At 43.4% G+C, this 25,095-nt stretch overlaps 2 protein-coding genes across 4 annotated transcripts in view; both read left to right on the forward strand.

Moving 5' to 3' along the window:
* On the forward strand, positions 1-14,612 carry LOC134339262 (volume-regulated anion channel subunit LRRC8D-like). Of its 2 annotated transcripts, none has more exons than XM_063035627.1 (3): positions 1-99; positions 6,694-6,818; positions 8,104-14,612. In XM_063035627.1, exon 3 carries the CDS (start codon positions 8,106-8,108, stop codon positions 10,566-10,568), a length of 2,463 nt encoding a protein of 820 aa, XP_062891697.1. In that variant the 5' UTR covers positions 1-99; positions 6,694-6,818; positions 8,104-8,105; the 3' UTR covers positions 10,569-14,612. The 2 variants fall into 2 exon arrangements, with proteins under 2 accessions (XP_062891697.1, XP_062891700.1); XM_063035630.1 differs by lacking the exon at positions 1-99 and adding an exon at positions 112-373.
* A 1,138-nt stretch (positions 14,613-15,750) lies between these two features.
* Positions 15,751-25,095, forward strand: part of LOC134339397 (dual specificity mitogen-activated protein kinase kinase 7) — a 101,013-nt gene continuing 91,668 nt past the window's right edge. Inside the window, exon 1 of one of the 2 annotated variants that reach the window (XM_063035858.1) lies at positions 15,751-16,713. In XM_063035858.1, coding sequence (XP_062891928.1) covers positions 16,578-16,713 — 136 coding nt within the window. In that variant the 5' untranslated portion in view covers positions 15,751-16,577. The remainder of the gene's footprint in view (positions 16,714-25,095) is intronic. The other variant, XM_063035859.1, reaches the window with a different exon arrangement.

Below are 25,095 nucleotides of genomic sequence, written 5' to 3' on the forward strand. Positions count from 1 at the left end.
CCGCCCCTTCCCCACTGCGCATGTGCAGAACCCATCAAGGCGCCGAGGCCTGGAGTAGCGAGCGTCGAGCACTGTGCCGGGGTCGGACGAGGACGTCAGGTAGAGCTGCTCCGGGGGTGGGCTCAGAGCGTAGGCGCGGTCAGTGCGCTAGGTCGAGGAGCAGATGCCGGATTTAGTCAGGCTGTAGTCCGTGCCCACTGGTGCCATCGAGACGTCGTCACGGTGTCTTTGTGTGTGTGTGTGTGAGACGCTCCGCTGCCGTGTATTTTGCTCAAAACAGCGCTGCTGTCACACTTGTATGTAAACTCTACCTCAGAGACAAGTGCTTGCTTGCGTTCTGGAGAGAAATGACAGAACCCAACCCCCTTCACTGGTGAGTGTGAGGTAAAGTGTGAACCAGAATGCTGGAATTACTCAACAGGTAGGCAGCATCTTTGGAGACAGGAACAGATGAAAGGACGCGGTCTCTACCGATGCCCTCGACCTGCTAAGTGTTTTTTGCTTTCATTTCATTTGCTTTCTCTGGATTTTTCTGTGCCAATATTTAACTTTTCACTGAGCTGACTACATTACCGTTTGTGGTGACCTGCTTTATACACTTCTCGATTGTTAAGTGCTTTGGAGTGTCCCGAGGTTGCCTTGGGCACAAAGAAATGTAAGTCTTTTGTTTCTTTAGGGTCTGTGTGCATGTTTGGGTTCCAAGCTCTGTCCAGTCAGTATAAAACTCAACCCCTCATCACCAGTTTGGGCTTCCAGCAATGAAGTTGAGAAGGGTGATAATCATCCAGTTTTTATCCAATATATTGAGAAGTGTTTTGGAATTGGGAAAGACCTTCTGGCTGTGTGTTAACATGATACCTCTGAATCTGCTGCATCTTGTTAGCAAGGAGAACCTTACAATGATCAGGGCACAATGGTGTTTGTAGGGTTGAGGATTGATGATGGGGTGCTGGATGGGAGTGCTCATTGCCTCAAAATTGTACAAACGTAAGGAATAGGAGGCCCCTTCCCTATTGAGTAAGGTTACAACCAATCTTTTACCTTGATTCCTTTTAATATCTAAAAAAAAATTATGATCTCTCTCAGCAATTGAGGCTGCTGGGGTGAAGGAGGAATTCTCAGTTTGACTCCCTATTTTGAGAGTGACTCTCTGGTTCTAAAGATCCACATGGGGAACCCTCATTTTTGTATCTACTCATTCAAGTAATGTAAAAGTTTTATTTTGTGTTGGGCCAGGTAACCAATCAATTTCTTGTTGTCTCCCCCTTGGTTTTTAAATAGTGAGGTTGCATTTGCTGCCTTGCAGCTATTTCCTTAGCTGTACTGTCTCCCTAATTCCATCCATTTCTTAGCTGGCTTTTCTACTTTCATATACGCAGAAACAAAGTTGCTGCTATTAACAGAACTTAGTGAAAAAAATTAAACGGTAATTGATACAACAATGTATTAGTGACACTGCATGGGACACCTTAAATGTACATCTATACTGATTCTCCTTTAAAGTAAAGCATTCAAATAATGATCAACAGTGGGTTAACTATTTACATTAATATACAGTTAAAAATCTAATCTGTTACAAATTCATTTTATTCACTGATCTCTACTACAATCTGCACTTTGACATTGCTGAAATGCCTTCTCATGTAGAATAACTCCAGTAGTCCTTGTGCATCTTGTCTCATTCTGGTTCTTCTATGTTTGTTACCTTGTTACATATAATCGAGCACCATCCTCCCAGTATCACCTCTGTATTTTTAACTGTGTATGAAATTTAGCACCAGCGGAAACTACAGTCACACTTACTTTATATTAGTGTGTTACTACTGAGCAAACTCTTGTTGCTTCTGAAACTTCCCATCTCTTTGTCTGCTTTCACACTGCAGCCTAGCTCCCACAGAGCGAGATCCCAGTAGACTCTGACTACTTTCTTTTTTGCTGTGGTCACTGCTTAAAGTTTGTTTCACTTATCTTCTCTGAACAGTCTGTCCTGGATCATCGGCAAGGCTTTCAGCTCTGACACATCTTTTTCCACGCTGTCATGCTGGGCTGACGTTAATTTGTTCATGCCTGTTTCATGCCTGTTGTAACCTCCTCTCAAGGACCATTGGAACGGCTTCCTTGTTGCAACATCACCATCTCCGTCTGTTCCTGATTTGACCAATCCGGTGATTCCATGGTATCAAGTGCATTCTTGGGCTGATGCAGTTGTTCTGAAATCTGGTGAACTGACCTTCTTACAGTTCAAGCTGGTGAGATGGACTCTTCCTCTGAACTGCCTGACCTTGTTTTGACAATAGCCCCATTGTTCAGAGAATTGAGTCTGGCTGATACTTTTCACTCTGGGTCTTCGGCCTGTCATTGGCCCTGAATGAGATGTTCCCTTCTGGAACCACCTGCTCCCCCTTCTCCCCACCAGTCCAGTTCTCTGCTTTCTGTGGCATCTTACTGGACATTTACAGGAAATCTAACAACAACACTTCCTTGTGTTATCATGGCGATTGTCCACAGTGTCTGATGATGACAGTTTTTAGAGTGGAAAACCTGTTGCACTGGGGCAGTTCCGCATCCTTGAACTCAGAAGTCTGAGTTCAGAGGTATGAAAAAGTGTCACAAGCTGGGGTCTTCCTTGATTGGAGTAGATTACCATGATGTCTTGTATGCCTTGTCGTATCCTTTGTGTTGCAGTCCTGCTTTCCTAGCCTTTGGATCTCACAGTAGGTCTCATCTGCTCAGACTGCTGGAGCTGACTTCCCATGCGAGGACAGGCATGTCCTGTCTCACCAGGCTACCCTCACCTGGTTTAGCCCAAATGTCAAAGCGTTGTGCCAGGGTGCAGCCGCTGTCCCATGCAAACAGCTACTTGGAGCCGAGAGTGAGAGCTGAGTGTACAGTGGGCACCAAGGGTGAGTGAGCTGCCCCAGAATGGATACAATGAGCCTCTTCACCAGAGCTGCTACCCACCCCCCCCCGCCCTGGACACCCTATACACCCCTTATCTCTGCAGATAATATCCTCAAACAACTCTCATCAATTTGTCAAACACAATTATTCTTTAACAAGATCACATTAAATCTACTTGATATTATAAATCAGAATCAGGTTTAATATGGCAGGCATATATTGTGAAATTTGTTAACTTAGCGGTACAATGTAATACATGATAAATATAGAAAAAATGAATTACAGTAAGTACATATGTTTATTAAATAAAAGTAGTGCAAAAACAAATATTTTTTTTAAGTGTGGTAGTGTTCATGGGTTCAATGTCAATTTAGAATTTGTATGGCATAGGGGATGAAGCTGTTCCTGAAATGCTGAATGTGTGCCTTCAGGCTTCTGTACTTCCTTCCCGACGGTAACAATGTGAAGACACCTGTCCTGGGTGGTGGGTTTCCTTAACGATGGACCTTTCTGAGGCACAGCTCCTTGAAGATGTCTTGCATACTATGGATGTTGGTGCCCATGATGGAGCTTACAATTTTCTGCAGCTTGCTTTGATTCTGTGTGGTAGACCCCCCCACCCCCCAGACTAGATAGTGATGCAGCCAGTCGCAATGCTCTCCTCAGTACCTCTGTAGAAGTTTTCAAGTGTTTTAGGTGACAAAACAAATTTCCTTAAACTCCTAATGAAATATAGCCATTGGCTTGCCTTCTTTACAGCTGCATTGATATGTTGGGACCATGTTAGGTCCTCAGATGCCCAGAAATTTAAAAACTGCTCACTCAACTTCTGATCCTTCTATGAGGATTGATGTGTGTGCCTTCATCTTACCCTTCCTGAAGTCCACAATCAGCTCTTTGGTCTTAATGACGTTGAGTACAAGGTTGTTGCACCACTCCACTAGTTGGCATATCTCACTCCTGTATGTCCTCTCATCACCACCTGAGATTCTACCAACAATGGTTGTATCATCAGCAAATTTATAGATGGTATTTGAGCTATGCCTAACCACACAGTCATGGGTACAGAGAGAGTAGAGCAGTGAGCTATGCACACACCCCTGTGGTGCACCAGTGTTGATCGTCAGCGAAGAGAAATCAAATACCCTGCTGTTACTTGCATGGTAATGGATTCTAGCATTTTCTCTCTGCTACCACTTCCACCCTTCTTTAATCAGCCTTGGATTTTCTCAGTTCCCTGGGACATTTCCAGAATAAGAATCAGGTTTATTATCACTGGCATGTGTCGTGAAATCTGTTAACTTAGCAGCAGCAGTACACAATGTAAAAGAAGAAGAAAAAGAAAATAAATAGGTATCAATTTACAGTATATGTATATTGAAAAAATTAAAATCCTGCAAAAAACAGAAATAATTTTATAATAAAGAAGTGAGGTAGTGTTCACAGGTTTATTGTCCATTTTGGAAACCAAGGGCAGAGGGTGAGGAAGCTGTTCCTGAATAGCTGCGTGTATGCCTTCAGGTTTCTGTACCTCCTACCTGATGGTAACAGTGAATTCAAGTAACCTTGTAAAATTGCAACAATGCAATCACCATCTGTGCAGCTACTTCTTCTAAAACCAAGTATGGCAACTAATTAGGAAAGTAAATGATATATTGGTTTTATTGCGAGAGGGTTTTTGAGGACAAGAGTAGCGATGTCTTGTCCCAGTTTTATTGGCCCCTGGTGAAGCTGTTCCTGGAATGCGTACTGTTGGGTCTCCCTCCCGAAGGGAATGATTGATTCCTGTGATGGTTTTGTTGAATGAGGGAGATTAAACATACTGAATGTAGAAGAATGATGTGTAAGATTCTTATGGAACTTGGAAGGTTGAATACAGGGTTGATATTTCTCCTGGCTGGAGCTTCTCAAAAGGGGTGTGGTGGGGGGGGGGTGCAGAGTCTCAAAATAAGGGATTGGCTGCTGAAGACAGAAGGAGAAGAAATTTCTTTACTCAGTAGCCAGGCCCACAGAGCCTTCAGGGGTAGAGAACTCCATAAGCTCACTGCCATCTAAGTGTTTTCAAGTTGAGAGGCAAATGGATTTTGAGGTAGTCAGGGAATCAAAAGATATGGTTCTGTGTGGGAAAGCATCCGAGAGATAAAAGACTGGCAGTGTAGGCACGAGTATGCATATTCAATCCCAGCTCCTGGTTCATATGTTGTTTTTACCTTCTTCATAATATCCACCTTAGTCTGTCGGTGATACCGATGTAGACCACCACAGATGGACCTTGCAGCCATAGAGCACAGAAACAGGCCACTGTGTCCAGACTGGTCACCTGTCAGTATCTACACTGACCCCATTTACCACCACGTGATCTTAGTGCTGGTGATTCAAATCTTCGTCAAGCTATTTCTCAAATGTGGTGACAGTCTCTGTCTTCACCACTCACTCATGTAGTCTGTTCCAGAATCCCCCCACCTCTCAGTGGAAAAAAACTCTTCCTGACGTCCTCTCTAAACCCTGGTGTCTTCCCCCTTCCTTTCCAGTCCTGAAGAAGGGTCTCTGTCTGAAATGTCAATTATTCATTTCTACAGATAACATGCTGTTGAGTTCCTCCAGCATTTTGTTTGTGTTGCTCTAAATCATGTCTTCCACTTTGATACCTCTGCTCGACATGGTAGGTGAATCCAGGTGCATGAGAAAGGTAAAGGGCTAGAGAAGAAGGAATCTGATGGGGGAGAGTGGACCATGGGAGAAATGGAAAAAGGAGGGGCACCAGGGGAAGGTGACAGGCATGGGAGGAGAAGTAGTAAGAGGCCAAAGTGGGGAATAGAAGAAAAGGGAAGGGGGAGGGAAAATAAATTGCAGGGAGAAATAGATGTTCATGCCATCAGGTTGGAGGCTATCTGTGTGGAATATGAGGTGTTGTTGCTCCTCCATCCTGTGAGTTGCCTCATCATGGCAAAAGAGGCTATGGACCAACTGACATGTCAGAACGGGAATGGGGATAAGAATAGAAATTAAAATGGTTGTCACTGGAAAATTCTGCTTTTGGTGGATGGAGCAGAGGTGCCCAACTGAGCGGTCCCCCAATTTGTCCAGTCTCATGAATGTAGAAGAGGCCACATCGGGACCCCATCAGATTTGCAGGTGAAGTGTTGCCTCACCTGGAAGAACTGTTTGGGGCCCTGAATGGAGGTGAATGAGAGGTGTAGCATTTCTGCCGCTTTCAGGGATTTGTGCTAGGAGGGAGAGAGGAATGAACAGGGGAATCGGGGAGGGAGTGAACCCAGCAGAAATCAGAGTGTGGGGGAAGTTGGAAGTAAGGATGTGGTGGCTGGGTCCTGTTGAAGATGCCGGAAGTTGTAGAGAATGATGTGTTGGATGCGGAGGCTCGTGGGGTAGTAGGTGAGGACAAGAGGAACCCTGTCCCTGTTAAAACGGTGGGAAGTTGGGGTGAGCACAGATGTTGGTGGGAATTGGAGGAGATGCAGGTGAGGAAAGCATCAATGGTGGAGAGTGTGGTAACAATAGAGATTGCGGAAGAGGTTCACAGGATGTTGCTTGTAATGCGGGGGGGGCTGTAGTTATTAAAAGCTATTTGATAGATATGATTTACTCACATTATCCATTAGTAACTGCTGTCCACCCAATACTTTCCTTCCAGTGATATGTGGTTCCTGCTCCTGCCCATCATAAATCCTTGCTGAATATTTGCTCTGTCTGCTGCAACTCTAGTTGGTTTGACTTTGGAGGAAATGAGATGAGTTTGTTACTGGTCATTAACCTTTATAATATTTGTTCCAGCTTTTCCATCTGCAGGTCTGTGTATGAATACTTGATAATAGCTGGGCTTGCTACTGGACTGGAGCTGTAACCTGGAAACTTCCATCAGTTTGGTACTCCAGCAGAAAGCCCACTCGAAATTTCATGTGAGTTTCTGTCTACTTTTTCATCACTTTATCCAACATTCTTTGGGGATATTTGATCAATTTGGAATAATAACAAACTCAGGAAGTCTAATAAATTATGCGAGCTAAATACTTCTCATGGGCACCTGCAGTCCTAGAGACCCCACCCTCTCAGGTGGGTCCATCTGGCCCACAGCAGGATCATAGTGAGCTAGTCCCCATAGGTGGTCTCCAGGGTACCAGCCCAGAGGCCTTAACACTGCCAAAACTGCCACTAAACAAATGAGTTTATTTTGTGGCCAATTCTCCTCATTATAGACTTGAACCCATCCAATAATCTATTTATAGAGTAATGTTCCATGACTTTGGACTATGTTGTTATAAGCTAGACACTCTCATTCACTGCATTGTGCACTCTGGGATCATGAATACAACACAGTCCATTTTGCCCACTGTGGTTATGATGCTTCAAAGAACAGTGCTCTTGGCCCCATCGTTCTTCTTTGTTCTTGTCGTCCTATAAGTTCAGTGATGATCCACCTCCTCTTGGGCAGATACCTTGGGCACTGTTGCTCACTCCATAGTAAAGTTCTTCCTTGCATCCGCTCTGAAGCCTGGAGTTTTGAGTCTGCCTCTTCCTCATCCCCACCCTCCCACCATCCTTGCACTATTGGCTAAAGGTACTACCTCCCTAAACCTACCCTAATGTTATGATCCATATTGTGTCAAACTCCTCTTCCTTTGCTGCAGGAAGGGTCAATTCAATCAACATACAACTCAGAGGAAAGAATTCTTCTCCAGCAAACCCCTTCTACCCTGGGAGTATAGTTCCCTAGGGACCTCTCTGCAGTTGCAACTATCCTGAGACCTAGAGATATACCACCATTCTGAAACACGGTCCCACCTTCCTCCTCCTCCTGCACTAACCAGCCTTAAGCCTTGCTCCACACCCGCTCTATAATGTTCTGTCATCAGCCACTGATTTTTAACGGAGAAACTGCTGGGCAAGGGCAGGTGGCCTGTAAAAGGTGGTTTAGTGGCAGATGGGCTACGGCAGGGATGTAGTTTTGTGGCCTAAACAATTGTGATCTGCTTTGGCCTAGTGAGGTGTGGAAAGCTGCAGTGATGAGGTCTGTTTCTGGGTGCTGAGTGACCTGCATTACATGATAGCAGAAGGTGTGATCCTCCTTGGGCTTAGTTGTACCCTCTTTGGTGAATACAGTGCATTTAGATGGTGGTGCGGAGAGTATTGGTGGGGGCAAGGGAGGATTCTTGGTGCTTTAATGTTCCCACTTGTCTTTTGCAGACATGATCACTCTGACGGAGCTTGCTGCTCTCTCGGAGAGTCAGTCCACTCATCGACTTCTCAAACCCTGGTGGGATGTTCTGATGGACTATTTTGTAGTGATTATGTTGATGGTGTCCCTCTTGTCAGCCACCTTGCTCATTTCTAATGATAAAGTTGCATGTTTACCTTGTAACAATGTGCAAAGTTTCAACACCACTCCGAGATGTTACATAAATAAGTCTCACACGGTGGAATCCAATACAAAGAAGATACAGAATGTGAACAAGAATGATCCCAGTTCCCCAGGATCCTTACCATCAACAACTAAGAAATCAAAAGCAGGTCATAAAACAAACTTGGATTTCCAGCAGTATGTTTATATCAGTCAAGTCTGCTACCAGAAGGCCTTGCCGTGGTATTCCAAGTACTTTCCTTATGTAGCCCTTGTCCATTCCATTATCATGATGATCAGTGGCAACTTCTGGTTCAAATTTCCAAAAACCTCCTCCAAGGTGGAACATTTTGTCGCCATTCTGGGCAAGTGCTTTGAATCACCTTGGACCACCAAAGCGGTTTCTGAAACAGCCAATGAAGACTCTGAAAATAGCCAACATCGGACTAAAATGTTCCACTCAGTGACACCGGAGCCCAGTGAGAACTCTGACACTTGTTCCTCATTCACTTCCTGCCCCGAAGTGACCTTTGAGCCTCCTGTCACTGGGTCGGCCTCAATGAGTATCCTGGATAAGCAGGACGGTGAACAGGCTAAGGCTCTCTTTGAGAAGGTCCGCAAATTCCGGGCCCACACTGAGGACGGAGACCTCATCTACAAATTCTACGTCGGTCAGACAGTTGTCAAGGCTTTAAAATTCATGATCATTCTAATCTACACATTTACCTTTGTCAACTCGATCACATTCGAACACATCTGCAAGCCCAAGATCAAAAATGTCACAGGTTATTCTGTTTTCTTCTGCACTCATAGTATGGCTTACATGCTGCAGAAGCTCCTCATCACCTATATCATTTTGATCGCACTCTATGGATTGGTGTGTCTCTACACATTGTTCTGGCTGTTTCGAGGCTCTTTGAAAGAATATTCCTTTGAAAAGGTGCGTGAGGAGAGTAATTTCAGTGACATTCCTGATGTTAAGAATGATTTTGCTTTTTTGTTGCACATGGTAGACCAATATGACCAACTCTATTCCAAGAGGTTTGCCATTTTTCTGTCTGAAGGCTGTGAGAACAAACTACTAGAGATGAACCTTAACCATGAGTGGACTTATGAGAAGCTGAGGCAGCATGTGTCCAAAAACAGCCAAGGGAAGCTTGAACTGCAACTCTTCATGTTGTCTGGAATTCCAAAAGCTGTCTTTGATATGAGTGATCTGGAGGTTCTGAAGCTGGAGCTGGTTCCTGATGTGAAACTGCCAGCTAAAATATCTCAGATGGCAGCTCTGAGGGAGCTCTATCTTTACCATTGCCCTGCAAAAGTTGATCAAATTGCCTTCAATTTCCTCAGAGATCACCTTCACATCTTGCATGTCAAATTCACTGATATTTGTGAGATCCCTTTGTGGGTATACTCACTCAAAAACTTGGTGGAACTGCATCTTTCTGGCAATCTGAATTCTGAAACCAACAAGGCCATTGGGCTGGAGTCCCTAAAGGAACTGAGGCACCTCAAAATACTTATCCTGAAGAGCAACCTCTCCAAAATCCCCTCCAATGTCATGGAACTTGCTACTCACTTGTCTAAATTGGTTATTCAGAATGATGGCACAAAGTTACTGGTCCTCAATAATTTGAAGAAGTTAGCCACCCTATCTGAGCTTGAGCTGCAGAATTGTGAGCTTGAAAGAATCCCACATGCAGTATTCAGCCTTGCTAACCTTCAGAAACTAGACCTGAAATTCAATAATATCCAAACCATTGAAGAGATTGTGAGTTTTCAGTACCTCAAAAGGCTTTCATGCCTCAAACTTTGGCACAACTCTATCGTCTCCATTCCTACAACCATTGGTCTCATCAAAAACCTTGAGCAACTTTTCCTAAACAACAATAAACTGGAGTCCTTGCCCAGTGCTCTGTTCACCCTCAGAAAGTTGAGGCACCTGGATCTCAGCCACAATCTGCTTACAACTGTTCCCCAAGACATTCAGTTACTCCAGAACCTGCAGCATTTCTCCATCACCAAAAACAAGGTTGAGTCCCTGTCTGTTCACCTCTTCCAGTGCCTAAAACTAAAGACTTTACAACTCGGTCAAAATTCTATCAACTGTATTCCCTCTGAAATTGGACAGTTGACACAACTCACTCACCTGGAGCTGAAAGGTAATCACTTGGAAAAAATTCCACCTGAGATTGGCCACTGTGCGTTACTGAAAAAGACCAATCTTATTGTTGAGGATATATTGTTTGATCGCCTCCCCACTGAGGTCAAAGACAATCTTACAGAACAAGACTTTTCTTCTGTTGTTTAAATTGCCTTCCTGAAGTTGCAGGAAATTTCTATTCTTGAATCAATTATCAAATGCTGCAACTCCGGAAAGATTTTTAAGTCACCTAAAATTCACTTGAAAGAATGAGACCCAAAGGAAAAACTCCACTGGTTTGGAAAATGAACTGTTGATTTGAATTGGAATTCATTCAGAAAGCGAAAAGCAAAGTATTGCAGATGCTGGAAATCTGAAATGCACTGGAAGTACTCAACAGGTCGTTACACTGTGAGGCTATCGACTTGAAACAGAGGCACAGGGAAGTCTCAGATTATGGAATCTGCAGCAAGAAACAAGTTGCTGCAGAAAGTCAGAGAGTTAAGCAGAATCTGATGCAAGGTCACAACCTGAAACGTTGATCATCTCTGTGTCTCTCCACAGATGCTGCCTGACCTAGTGGGTTCCTCTAGTAGTTCGTGTTTTGCATCATCGTGAAATATTAACTTTTGCTCTCTGATCCTGCTATGTTCTTATGGTTGATTGCTAGTTCAGCTATGTCACATAGTTCTTCAAAGCTAAGACCTTTTAAAGGTCCTTAATCTAGCTACTGCCTGCTGCACATACTGAGAGGTCTGCAGTGAGCTACACCATTAGCGCGTCTTTGTGTTTGACCTCAGCAAGGAGTCTGTTGGAGAGGGGTTCTGACATTCAAGAGGAGTGAGGGGGGAAATCTAGTTACTCACAAGCTCAAAACTTAACAGAGGGACAGAGAGGGAAAGATGTATAAAACATAGGGCAATTGTCTGAAGCACAGTGAATACAATTGATTAAATATTTCAGAAGCAAAGAACTGCAAATCCAGAAATAAAAAAATAAGCAGGGATGTGCACATACACATGTACTTAAAGTGACACACGTGCACATATATATGCATGTACAGTAGCATCTCAGTGTGTATAGAGAGGGAAACAGAATTAATGTTTTGTATTGATGGCTCACAAGAGGGCATCACCCCACAATGTTAATAATTTATCTCCCCACAAATGCTGCCACACTTATTGAGTAGTTTCAACATCCTATTTTATTTTGATTGTTTAGAATCTATGACATTTCTCTAACTCTCAGTTTCTACATTTGTCTATCTTACACTCACTTTATTTCTCCTTTTTTCTGCACACATCAATTTCTGTTCCATCTGTTTTACCCTCTTGCTCTCACCCTCTCTTACTATCTTGTGACCTACCTACAGTCCAACTCTTCAGAAATGTCTTAAAATATTAAAAACCAGAAACTGCTGACACGACCCTGCATGGTGTGGAGCGAATGACCAAACTGCAGTTTTGGTGCAATCATGTTATCAGAACTGGAAGGTATTAGTGACAAGAACGGAGCTACTTTAAAGAACAATAATCACAGACTGAACTTGCTGTTTCAACCTGCAATTGAGCTTGTTTTAATACCTCCCATCGGAATATGTGGAGCAGCTTCAGTGAAGCAGAACAGGCATAATTTCAACGTGGATGGGAGTCTGATAGTTGGACTTCATTCTCAGTTGGCCAGCTAAAAGAAAGCAAATATTTTAGTAAGTATTTTCATAAAGTTAACCCTTTAAGATTTAAATTGGGCTGATAATTCAGAGTAAGTTGTACAGTTATTGTTTGAGTGATATGATTGAGATAGGTAATCTAGCACAGCATGATTAATAGTGATGGTCTGTCATTGTGACAAAACAGTGATCAAACTAGTTAAGCAAAAGATTGGCTGTAGAATGAAACAAAGCATTTAATGGTTAAGGGCTGGACAAGTTCTGATTATTTAAGTAAAGTTTGATCAGTGATGATGAGATAATTTAGCAAATATTCAGAGATTCTTAGAATTGGTTTGAGATTAAAGACCACATGAAGCTCTCTGGATTATCCTCTTCTATATACAACTCTTCTACAAACAGAGGCAGGAAATAATCAAATGGAAGCATACGATGCTCCAGGGAAAGGGGAAGAATCGGTTTCACCAGCAAACCTGGTATAGCCAGGGTATACGTCTCATCAGTGGATTTTCAAATGCTCATTATCTGTATGTGATTTTTATGTGGAAATAAATTTAAAGTAGAATTTAGCCTTGATTGACTGTTCAGAAGGAGTATTATTTCCTGCTGTCTTTCGGTGTTAGAGGGTCAGGAGGTGTTAAACACCAAGAAGTTTCATGTAGTTACAAAAAGAAGGTGGATTCAGTAAAGGAGGACCAACAAGGGTAGGTCTTACACAATGATGCAACAAAGGGATCTGGCCCACAATTCATTGAAAGTGGTGTCATAGTTTGTTAGGGTTGTAAGGAAAGCTTTTGGCACATTGACCTTAATAGATCAAGGTACTCAGTACAGGAGCAGGATGTTATGTGAAGTTGTATAAGGCATTGGTGAGGCCTAATTTAGAGTATTGTGTGCACTTTTGGTCACCTTCCTACAGGAAAGATGTAAATAAGATTGAAAGAGTACAGAGAAAATTTACAAGGATGTTGCTGGGAGTGGAGGATCTGAGTCATAAGGAAAGATTGAATAGGTTAGAACTTCATTGCCTAGAATGTAGAAGCTTGAGAGGAGATTTGATAGAGGTATACAAAATTATGAGTGGTGTAAGTAGGGTAGATGCTTTTCTCATTGAGGTTGGGTGAGACTACAACCAGAGATCATGGGTTAGGAGTGAAAGTTGAAATGTTTAAGGAGAACATGAGGGGAAACCTCTTCACTGGAACGAACCGCCAGCACAAGTGGTGGATGCAATTTTGATTTCAATGTTTGTGAAGTTTGAATAGCTGCATTGATGGGCGGGGTATGATGGGCTATGGTCCAAGTGTGGGTCAATGGGAATGGCTAGATTAAATGGTTTGGCGTGGACTAGATGGGCCAAAGGGCCTGTTTCTCTAAAGGCTAACAGGATTCTGAGACTCTAAAAGATATGCTGATTGTATGGTTTAAATATAGGAATTGTGAAATGATCAATGCAATACAAAATGAATTAGATCAAAGTACAAAAAATAGTAAAAGTCATGAGGCACTTTATCTAAAGGCATGAAATACTTGTAACAAGATGGTACAGATAAAGTTAAGTGGATATCATCTACCAACCATGATAAACACATGTTGTAAGCAGGAGGCTGGGAGCTTAATATTCCATACCCTTCAGGAATGTAGATAAGATGGGGCAGCACCAATAATAAAGGCTGACATCAATAACATGTGATCTTTACAAACACTTAAGTAGAATTTTAACAAACAAATCATTGACTGTGACCATTATTTATTTATTTATTGACATTTATTTATTGGACCATGTTTATCAGTAAGGAAATAAAGTTGTTTTTAACATGGGTAATGTATGGGTTACCCACCAATAATCATGCATCTGACTGTGGAAAGGGTTATTTTAAAGTCATACCTAAAGAGGCAGGATTAATTACTTGTTTCATAGCAAAGAATATTTTGAAAAGAGTGGTTTGTGTTTCAGGACTGAAAAGGAAGAAGGGTCTTGGTCTGAAATGTCAACTGTTCATTTCCATAGATGCTGCTTGACCTGCTGAGTTCCTCCAGTATTTTTTTTGTGTGCTGCTCTAGATTTTCAGCATCTGCATAATTTCTTGTGATAAGTACAGCTCCAGAGTCCTAAAAGTGGTCACTGTGTGTACACCATGTAGAGATAGATGTGCATTTTAAATTTGGCATCATGTTCAGCACAAACATCATGGCCCAAAAGGTCTTTTCCTGTTTTGTACCTTCAGTTCAGTTTGAGAGCAGCAAACCCAGGAATAAATCTAAGGCCATAAAATAATTTTTAAAGGTACATTGAGTGAATTGATACTGATTTATTATTGTAACATACCAAGATACAATAAAAAGTTGTCTTGCAAATTGTCAAAGATCAAATGGTTGCACAGTGCAAGGAGGAAAAGCCTTGTTTTACAGTACAGGTAAACAAAGTACAAGATCATAATGAGGTGGATTGTCAGGTCAAGAGTCCACCTTATCTTACTGGAGAATCATTTAATAGTCTTTCTACAGTGGGGTACAAGCTATCCTTCAGCTGGGTGGTATGTGCTTTCAAGCTTTTGTATTTTCTGCCCAATGGAAGAGGGGTGAGGAGAGAATGTCTGAGGTGGGTGGGGTCTTTCATTATCCTGGTTGCTTTACTGAGGCAGCATGTTTTAGACTAATTGGTTGAAGTGAACAAGAAACTTAGATTAAAAGACAAGTAGTGGTAAACCTCTAAAGGTGGAATGGGGTTTGTTTTGACTGAATTGGCCAGAATAGTATGGCTTCTTTGGAGTTGATTGGGTTGTCTTAACCCAGAAGCATAGAATGGAGTGTATTCAATCTGGGTTCAACTGGATGGGTAATATGGGACAGATTTTACATGACTTACTGTAGGTACATGGAATAGAGGTTTGGCCTGGAAGGGTGGAGTTTGGTGGTCTGAGCCAGGTTCAATCTTATGATAGCAGAGCCTGGCCTTTCTGGGTGGAATAAAATGTGATAGACTTGCTTGGCATTTAAAGGTGCATGATCTGAATAGAGGCCTAACTAACTCAATCTACCTTTTGATATCAGTCCTTTCAGCTCTCAAATCAATCTAGCAAGTCTTTGTTGCAGTTCCTCCATGGAAGCAATCATCATTCCTCAGATAAGGAAACTAAAATGGCTTTTGCAACTCTGGATGGATCTTACTAAGGCCCGTTTGGATGCCCCTGTACTCTTGCAATGAAGACCTTCCTAAATAACTGCTGAAACCGAGTCCTTGCTCACAGCAAGGGCACCCAATGCCATACATAACCCATATCTATCCCCAAGATATGGATTGTAAGTCAAAGCAATACACAAAATGCTGGAGGAACTCTGCACACCAGGCAGCATCTATGGAGATAAATAAACAGTTGATGCTTTGTTTCAGGACCCTTCATCAGTTGGGTGAAGACACTGGTGAAGGGGGTGATAATGAGGACAGGTAGAAGATGATAGGTGATGCCAGGTGGGAGGGAAGGGAAAGGTGAAGGCTGCAAATGGAGGACTCTAGGAGGAGAGTGGACCATGGGAGAAAGGAGAAGGGGCACCAGGGGGAGGTGATAGGCAAGTGATGAGAAGAGATAAGAGGCCAGAGTGGGGAACAGAAGGTGAAGGTGGGGGGGGGGATTTTTTTTAATTACCGGAAGGAGAAATCAATATCTATGCCATCAGGTTGGAGGCTACCTGGATGGAATATGAGGTGTTGCCCCTTCCACTGAGTGGCCTCATAGTCAAAGAAGGTGACCATGGATCAACATATCAGAACTTGAATGGGGATAGGAATTAAAAAGGTTGGCTAACAAGAAATTCCGCTTTTGGCAGATGGAGCGGCGGTGGTCAATAAAGTGGTTCCCCAATTTACATCAGGTCTCACTAATGTAGAGGAGGCTGCAGCGGGAGCACCGGATACAACAAACAACCCCAACAGATTCACAAATGAGGAATTCTGCAGATGCTGGAAATTCAAGCAACACACTCGCGGATAAGAGGTTGCCTCACCTGGGAGGGCTATTTGGGGCTCTGATTGGAGGTGAATGGGCATTTCTGTCGTTTGCAGGATTATGTACCAGGAGGGAGACGAATGAACAAGGGAATCGCAGAGGGAGCGATCAGGGGGGGAAGGAGGAGTAAAGATATATTTGGTGGTAGGTGAGGACAGGAGGAACTCTATCCCTGTTAAAGTGATGGGAAGATGGGTGAGCGTAGATGTCCGGGAAATGGAGAAGATGCGGGTGAGGGAAGCATCAATGGTTAGTAGAAGGGAAACCACGTTCTTTGAACCCGGACTTATCAGGGTTCGGACGGTTGATCTGGTTCCAGGTTGGGTAGACCCAATGCAGTCCCGCTCGGGAGGGTCTTGACGCCCGAGGGAGGAGTTACAAGCCGAAGGCCGGAGCTACGCGGGCGGAAAGGTGGAGCCAAGCGTCGGGCATCCGCAGGAGGGGGAGGGGCGGCAGCAGGGTTTCACACGCCTGCGCGCTCCCTCTGCATCTTGAGCTAAGATGGCGGCCTCCTCCTTGGAGCAGAAGTTGTCGCGTCTGGAAGCCAAGCTGAAACAGGAGAACAGGGAGGCGCGGCGCCGGATCGACCTCTCCCTCGACATGAGCTCGCCTTCCAGCCCGAGGAGACCCCGACCAAGTAAGCAAAGAGGCCGGTGGTCTGGGGAGGGGGTGTGTCGGCCCAGTGCCCGAGGCGCAGGATCGGACCCCACAGTGCCCTGACAACGGAAACCAGGCCGCGTCATCTCTAGAGGAGGTATCCATTATGACGGACAGCTATTCTGACCAATCAGAGTGGCTGCTTGCGTCAGAATCTGTGTCAATCCTCTTTACGGCCCAATCAGATCAGGGCAGAGATGGGACGGCTGTTGGACTTGTATTGTGACAAGTCGAGGTGGAGGAACCAACCCGTCCTTCTCACAGCCACCACATCGAACGTGTGGCAGAAGCCACGACAGGACCCCTTCCTCCTACTGCTCAGTGGTGGTGGTAGCAGTGGGATGTGTTTTTAATTGCACACCATTGAGGCCAATCGAGCCTCAGAGACACCCGTCAGTCAGATTGACCGGCCAATCTATCCCACATACGTGCTTCCTGTGGGGTTGGCTGTGGACGGAAATGGTTCCTCCCCCAGGCTCGTCGGGCCCTGTGGCCTGTTTATTTATAAACAGCCCTGGCCAGCTGAGGTTGGGGTGTGGATGACGGAGGCACCGAATCCGCAGACTCCCACTCCCACACCGATGGAAGTCCGTGGCCGCATTTAGTATCGGTGTTATCTGGGCGCTCTCAGTGTTCCCACTCACGACAACACGGATTACGAACATGGAAACAAAACAGTGCAGTGTAAAGAATCGCCTTAAATGTGGAAACGTTGGTTAAAACGGAATGGTTTATAAATCGACGATACTGGAAATATTCACTAAGTTGGCAGTGTCTGTGAAGACAGAGAACCTAATAGTGTTTAATGTAGGAAGGCCGTAGACCACGAGCGGTAATTCCGTTAACAGATGCTGCTTAAGCGGAATGTTTCCAGAATGCTTCTGTTTCAGATTTCCAGCGACCATATAAATATTAAAGAAATTGCAGGGCTAGAAATCTCAACAGTAACAAAAAATTATGGAAACACATAGCACCTGTGAGACGGTTGCAAGGTTAATCTTTCTTGTCAAAGAATTCTCAGTGTAAAAATAATAGTGTTGCAAACTGAATACTTCTGATCAGGTAGTACCAGAATTATGGTTGTGATAAAGTTGGTGAAACCACTTATTACAAATTGATGGGGAGTTTTTAGAAAGAGTTTAAAGGTGTAGGAATTGCTCTGTAGACCAGGCAGCTTCAGTGGCAAGAGAAAAGCAGTTAATTTTACATGTTGCTAAATTAGTCAATTTCAAGTTCAAGTTTATTGTCATCTGACTGTACTTGTATGCAACCAAATAAGGCAAATTTTTCTGGATCTTGGTGTATCCACAAAATATATTTACACAGCATCTAAGACAAAATATTACCACAAGTAATAAAGTGTAATTGAATGAGTATATAGTGTACAACACTGGTAAACAGTAAACAGTCCTAGTGATGAGACCTGGAGGTAGCAGATTATTCTCACAACCTCAGGGAAGAAGCCGTTACCCAGTTTGGTAGATCTATTCATCCTTCCTGATGGTGGTTAGTCAAAGAGATTGTGGGATGGGTGGTAGGTATCCTGAACAATGCTTTGGGCCCTTTGTATACAACACTCTCAGTAAATCACAAGTGGTAGGGAGGGAGACCTTGGTGATCCTCTCAGCAGTTTTTACTGTCTTTTGTAGGGTCTTGTGGTCTGATGCCTTGCAGCTTTCATGCCACACAATGATAGAGCCAGACAGGACATACTCAGTAGTGCTGTAGAAGGTTGTTAGAATGGGGGTAGGAAGCCTTGTATGTCTTAATCTCCTCAGAAAGTGAATGTGCTGCTGTGCCTCTTTGACTAATGAGGAAGTGTTACTGGTCCAGATTAGATCGTCCATTATGTGCACACCAAGGAACTTTGTGCTCTTCACTCTCTCCTTGACAGAAATATTGATGTGCAATGGAGAGTGCTCAACCTGCACCTTCCTGAAGTCCCAGTCTTCTCTAGTCCTGTTCACTTTGAGACTCAGATGGTTGTTCTCACATCAGTTGACAAGTCTCTCCACCTCCTCTGTATGCCAACATATCATTATTGCTGTTGAGGCCAACCATTGTAGTATCATCACAAGCTTGATGTTGTTTGAGCTGGCACTGGCAGTGTTGTTGTGAGTCAGCAGAAGGCTGAGCTGACATCCTTGGGGTGGGGGCACCTGTGCTGTGCTTCATGGAACTTGAGATGTTGCTGCCAACCCGGACAGTCTGGGATCTTCCCATCTAGAAGTCCAAGATCCAGTTACAGAGAGGGTTGTTAAGTCCCAATGAGACCATTTTACCCACCAGCCTCTGAGAAATTATTCTGTTAAACACCAATCTGAAGTCAATGAACAACTTCCTGGAATATGAGGCATCATTTTCTAGGTGGGACAGGATAGAATGGTGGGACAGGATAGAATGGAGGGCCATTGCTATGGCATAATCAGTGCACTGGTTTGAGCAGTGGGTGAATCGGAAAGGGTCCGATGTAGCTGGAAGCTGAGATTTAATATGATCCTTTACCAGCCACTCAAAGCATTTCATGATTGTTGAAGTGCAGTAATTATTTAGATCCTACTGTTGTTCTCTTGGGCACTGGAATGATGGTAGTTGCCTTGAAACCTGCAGGAACAGTTGATTGCTGTAAAGAGATATTAAATATGTCTGTTGAGACTTCTGTCCCTCATCACAAATATAGACAACAGAAAATGTTGAATTTGATCTGGTGTCCAGAAAACTGATAACTGCTTAGAAGAAAGAGAAGTTGTCCTTGGAACAATGCAGAAAGCTATGGACATAGTTTAGAATAGAAGCAGAATGAAGAATTAAAGTTACAGACAACTGAAACTTAAGGTTTGCCCTAGGACTAAACTTGGATGTTCCGCTGAGTGGTCACCTTATGTCACCCCACAGCAGAGGTGGACAAATCAGTACACTAAATAGGAGTAAGCTCAAGTGAAGGTCTTTCTGAATGGTGAGAAGGGATAATGTAAAAGAGCGGATGTTGTATCTCCTGTGGTTGCATGGAAAAATGCCACAACAAGGCATGGTTGGTACACATGGAAGAGCAGACCCAGATCAGTGCGGGGTACTGAAGTGAGAGAGGAAAGGAGGGTGTATCTGGTGGTGGAATCTCATTGAAGGTGCTGGAAGATGAGATACATTGGTTGATGAGAACAAATGTGAGCTTTTTCCTTGTTTTGTCGGGAATAGTGACTTAGAACAAAGGTGTGGGAAATAGAGGAGGTATGGCCAAGGACTATGTCCAATGTTATAAAGTAGAACTCATGGTTGAGAAAAGGAAAGTATTTCAGAGGCACTTGTATAGAGGGACTTAACAAACTGTGCCACAGTTCCTGAGTAGATATTGGATTGTGCATAATAGGACACTTGACAAGGGCCAATAAAAAGAAGTTAAGTTTAAGCGGAGCGGCCATTCTGTGAGTGGGCCTGTGTTAGAGTAGGGAGTTGAGCCTTTGGCTTATCGAGGAGAGGCATAGGCCGTAGGTAGATATTTTTAGTTAGTTATTCTTTCTTTCTTCCTTTCTTATTGAGCATTTAGAGCAGTAGGGATGCAAGGAAGGATAGTGAGTGGAATACTCTTCTTACAAGATGTGGGAAGGCAGGGAGACATCCAGAAGTTTCTGGCAACTATACTTGCAAGGAGTGAGTCCAGCTGCAGCTTCTAACAGACCGTGTTGAGGATTTGCAGCTGGAACTGAATGAACAGATCATGTGAGAGGCTGAGGGGTTGATAGGACATAGAGGGAGCTAGGTACACCCAAGGTGCAGATCACAGGTAAGTAGGTGACCGTCAGAAAGGGGAAAGGAGGTAGACAGCTTTGCAGCGTATCCCTGTGGCCATTCCCCTTAACAACAGAGGAAAGCCGCAACAGTCAGGTCCCTAGCGCTGAGTCTGGCTTGTGGCTCAGAAGAGAAGAGGGAGAAGAGGCAAGTTGCAGTGATAGGGGATTTGTTGGATAGGGGAACAAGAAGGAGGTTCTGTGTATGAGAACAAGATTCCTGGATGGTATGTTCCCTCCTGAGTGCTAGCTCATGGACACCTTGGATCAAATCCACAGCATTCTTAAGTGGGAGGTTGTATTCCACATCAGTACAAATGACAGGTAGGAGGGGTGACAAGGTCCTGCAAAGTGAGTTCAGAAAGTTCAATGCTAAGTTAAGGATAGGACCTCCAGGGTTGTGATCTCAGGATTGCTACCTGTGCCACGTGCTAGTAACGCCAGAAATAGGAAGATCACAGAGTTTAACACGTGGCAGGAGGGAGGGCTTCAGATTTTTGGATCTTTGGGCTCTTTTCCAGGGAAGGTGGGACCTGTACAGAAGAGACAGTTTGTAACTGAACTGGAGGGGGGGCTAATATCCTAGCAGGAAGGTTTGCTACACGGGGTGGATGGGGTGTGGGGGATGGTTAAACTAGAGTTGCCGGGGGATGGGAACCAGCACAGGTAGTGGTGTGGTTGTAGAGAAAGATTTTGTTAAACCTACATACAAAGTCAGGATTCAATAGGTCAAGCATGGTGGGACTAATGTTCTGAACTGCGAGGAATATTTTAGGAAAGGCGGATGAGCTTGGGGCCTGGATCAGCATGTGGAATTATGACATTGCAGCCTTTGGTGAGACTTGGTTGTAGGAGGAGCAGTACTGGCAGCTCAGTGTTCTGGAGTTCTGTTGTTTCAGATGTGATAGAGCAAGAGGAATTAAAGTGGTAGGACTGATGTTACTAGTCAGGGAAAATGTCACAACAGTGCTCACTCAGGGCAGGAGATCTTGTCTAATGAGGCTTTATGGATGAAATTGAGGAATAAGAAATGTATGACCACGTTAAATGCATTATATTATAGACCAACTAACAGACTGTGGGATTGAGTACATGGAAGTCCCAACTAGAGAGAGTGCAAGAGACCTCCAATTTGGAAATGAGACAGAAGAAGAAGAAAGCCCTTAACTCCGATTGGAGTCAGTGGGACGCTGTCACGATGGCCTTTTTAGCAGGTTTTCTTATTTTTGCGAGGCCAAGTTGCTAGCTCGACGCTCAACCCAGCACGGATGGAAATCGTGCAAGGGAGCCGGCTGGATTCGAACTCGGGAGCCTTCGCTCCGAAGTCCGGCGCTGATGCCACTACATCATCAGGCTGCCAAATGAGACGGGGAGGTGACAGAAGTTTGTGTTGGGGAACACTTTGCATCTAGTGATTATAATGCCATTAGTTTTAAGTAATTATAGAAGAGGACAGGTCTGGTCCACAGGTTAAGATTCTAAATTGGAAAAAGGCCAATTTTGATGGTATCAGAAAGGATCTGGCAAGTGTGGATTGGGACAGCTTGTTTTCTGACAAAGGTGTAGTTGGTAAGTTGAAGGACTTCAAAGGTGGAATTTTGAAAGTACAGAGTGTGTATGTTCCTGTCAGAAATAAAGGCAATGACAGTGGGTTTAGAGACATTAGTTTTTGAGAGATGTTGAGGCTCTGGTTAAGAAAAAAGGAGGTGCGAAACTGGTTTAGGTAGGTAGGAACAAATGAGGTACTTGAGTATAAGAAATGCAAGAGAACACTTAAGAAAGAAATCAGGAGGACTGAAAGAAAGCATGAGGTTGCCCTTGCAGACAAGCTGAAGAATAAAACTAAGGGCTTCTATGGATATGTTAAGAGCAAAGGATAGCAAGGGCAAAATTGGTCCTCTGAATGATTGGAAGAGATGGAGGAGATCTTAAATGGATTTTTTTGCATCTGTATTTACTCGAGAGATATTCATGGAGTTGATAGATGTGAAGCAATGCAGATCCTATACAGATTACCGAGGAGGAGGTATTTGCTGTCTTGAGGCAAATTAGGATGGATAAATACCCAGGGCCCAACAAGGTGTTCCCTCAACCCTGTGGGAGGCTAGTGCAGAAATTCCAGGGACCCTAGCAGAGATACTTAAAACAACCTTAGCCATGGCTGAGTTGCGGAGGATTGGATGTGCTAATGTTGTTCTGTTGTTTGAGAGAGGCTCTAAAAATAAGCTGGGAATTATAGGCCCGTGAGCCGGACATCAGTAGTGGGCACGTTATTGGAAGGTATTCTAAGTTTTGGATGTAGAAGTATTTGGATAGACAGGGATTGATTAGGAATAGTCAACATAGCTTTGTGCATGGGAAGTCATGTCTCACCAATATTAGAGTTTTTCAAGGAAGTTACCAGTGAAGTTGATGAAGGTAAGGCAGTGGAAGTTGTCTACATGGACTTTAGCAAGGCCTTTGACAAGGTCCCACTTGGGAGGCTGGTCACGATGGTACAGTTGCTGAGCATTCAAGACGAGGTAGTAACTTAGATTAGACATTGGCTTTGTGGGAGAAAATAGAGAGTGGTTGCCTCTCTAACTGGAGGTCTGTGACTAGTGCAGTGCTGCAGGAATCAGTGCAGGGTTCGTTGTTTATCATCTGTATCAACAGTCTGGTTGATATTGCGGTAATCTCGTGGATGTTACCAAGATTGTGGGTGTAGTTGAAAACTCAAAGTTTGCAACAGGATCTGAACCAACTGTAAAAATGGGTTGAAAAGAGACAGATGGAATTTAATGCAAACAAGTGTGAGGTATTGCATTTTGGGGGGGACCAGCTAGGGTAGGTTTAACACTATGAGTGCTAGGGCACAGAAGTGTGCTGTAGAACAGAGGGATCTGGGAATATAGATCCATAATCCTTGAAAGTGGCATCACAGGTAGATAGAGTCATAAAGAAAGTTTTTGGCACATTGGCCTTCATAAATCAATGCAGTGAGTACAGGGAATGAGATGTTATGTTGAAATTGTATAAGACTTTGGTGAAGCCTAATTTGGAATATTGTGTGCAGTTTTGGTTACCTACCTACAGGAAAGATGTAAATAAGATTGAATGAGTGCAGAGAAAATTTACAAGGACTTAGCGACCTGTGTTATAGGGAAAAGTTAAATAGTTTAGGACTTCGTTCCCTAGAATGTAGAAGATTGAGGGGAGATTTGATAGAGGTATACAAAATTATGAGTACTGTAAAGATAGGGTAAGCACAAGCAGTCTTTTTCCACTGAGGAAGGGTGAGACTACAACTGGAGGTCATGGGGTAAGGGTGAAAGGCAAAATGTTTAAGGGAACATGAGGGGGATCTTTTTTAATCAGAGGGTAGTGAGAGTGTGGAATGAGCTGCCAGCGCAAGTAGTGGATGTGGGGTCGACTTCAACATTTAAGAGAAATTTGGATAGGTACATGGATGGGCAGGGTATGGCGGTCTATGGTCCGGGTGCGGGTTGATGGAACTAGCAGATTAATTACTCAGTGTGGACTAGATGGACTGAAAGGCCTACTTCTGTGCTATAGTGTTCTGTGACTCTGAGTCTAAATGGGAAGATAAACAGGAATTCAGTTTATTAGCACAGCCCGCTCTTCAATGTATTATTTACCTTCTCTGCAACTTGAGATAAGGTATTCTGTCTTCAAATTATGTTGAAGTCTTTGTTTTGTGGCATTAACTTCTTTTCCAGGGATTCTGCCAAAACTGCTGAGTGATTTTTTCGTATTTGCACTTTTGATTCCAGGTTTTGTTCAATTTAAAGATCTGACCACTTGGATGCCAATGTGGAATTTTAGAAAAGCCTTAATGTCAAAGTTAAGCATAAGATCAACTCTGTAGGCATTGTTTATTGTTTTCTAGGTTTATCAAATGTGAGTACTCTAATTAAATATTGGATTAACATTCCCTGCCAGTATATATTACTTATGATAGCTAATGCGCATTGTTCAGTGAATCATTGGAAACTGAAGATTCAACAGACTGTACTTGCTGTAATCAAGAGCAAAAACACACTTCGGTAGGAACTCAGCATCTGTGGAGGCAGGTGGGTGATGGATGGCCTTCATCAGGTTCTAATGCAGAGTCTCACCCTGAAACATTGACTATCCCTTTGCCTCCACAGATTCTGTTTGATCTGCTGAGTTCCTCTAACAGTTTGGTGTTTGCATTGAGAACTGAATATTGATTCAGATACTCCTCCAAAATATTTTGTGAGATACATTTGTTATTCCCAGTATCTAAAGTTTCTTTGAATGTATTACCTAACCTAGATAAATACACTGCTGTCAATCTAATCAACATTGAAAATGTCAATTCATTTAGAATTTTTTGTTCATGCCAGTATTGCAGTACCTTACCTGGCTCTGATATATTATTGCCTTGAGACAGCACACAGTTGCAAGAAAAAATTTGTGAACCCTTTGCCATTACCTGATTTTCTGCATTAATTACTCATAAAATGTGATCCAATCTTCATCTAAGTCACAATAATAGACAAACACAATATAAACTATTAACACACAAATAATTGTACTTCTCATCAACACTG

This window comes from Mobula hypostoma, chromosome 29 (genome assembly GCF_963921235.1).
Source record: "Mobula hypostoma chromosome 29, sMobHyp1.1, whole genome shotgun sequence".
Taxonomy (NCBI): domain Eukaryota; kingdom Metazoa; phylum Chordata; class Chondrichthyes; order Myliobatiformes; family Myliobatidae; genus Mobula; species Mobula hypostoma.

Coding starts and splice junctions, on each gene's coding strand:
- LOC134339262 (XM_063035627.1), top strand. CDS start 8,106: ATGATCACTCTGACGGAGCTTGCTGCTCTCTCGGAGAGTCAGTCCACT.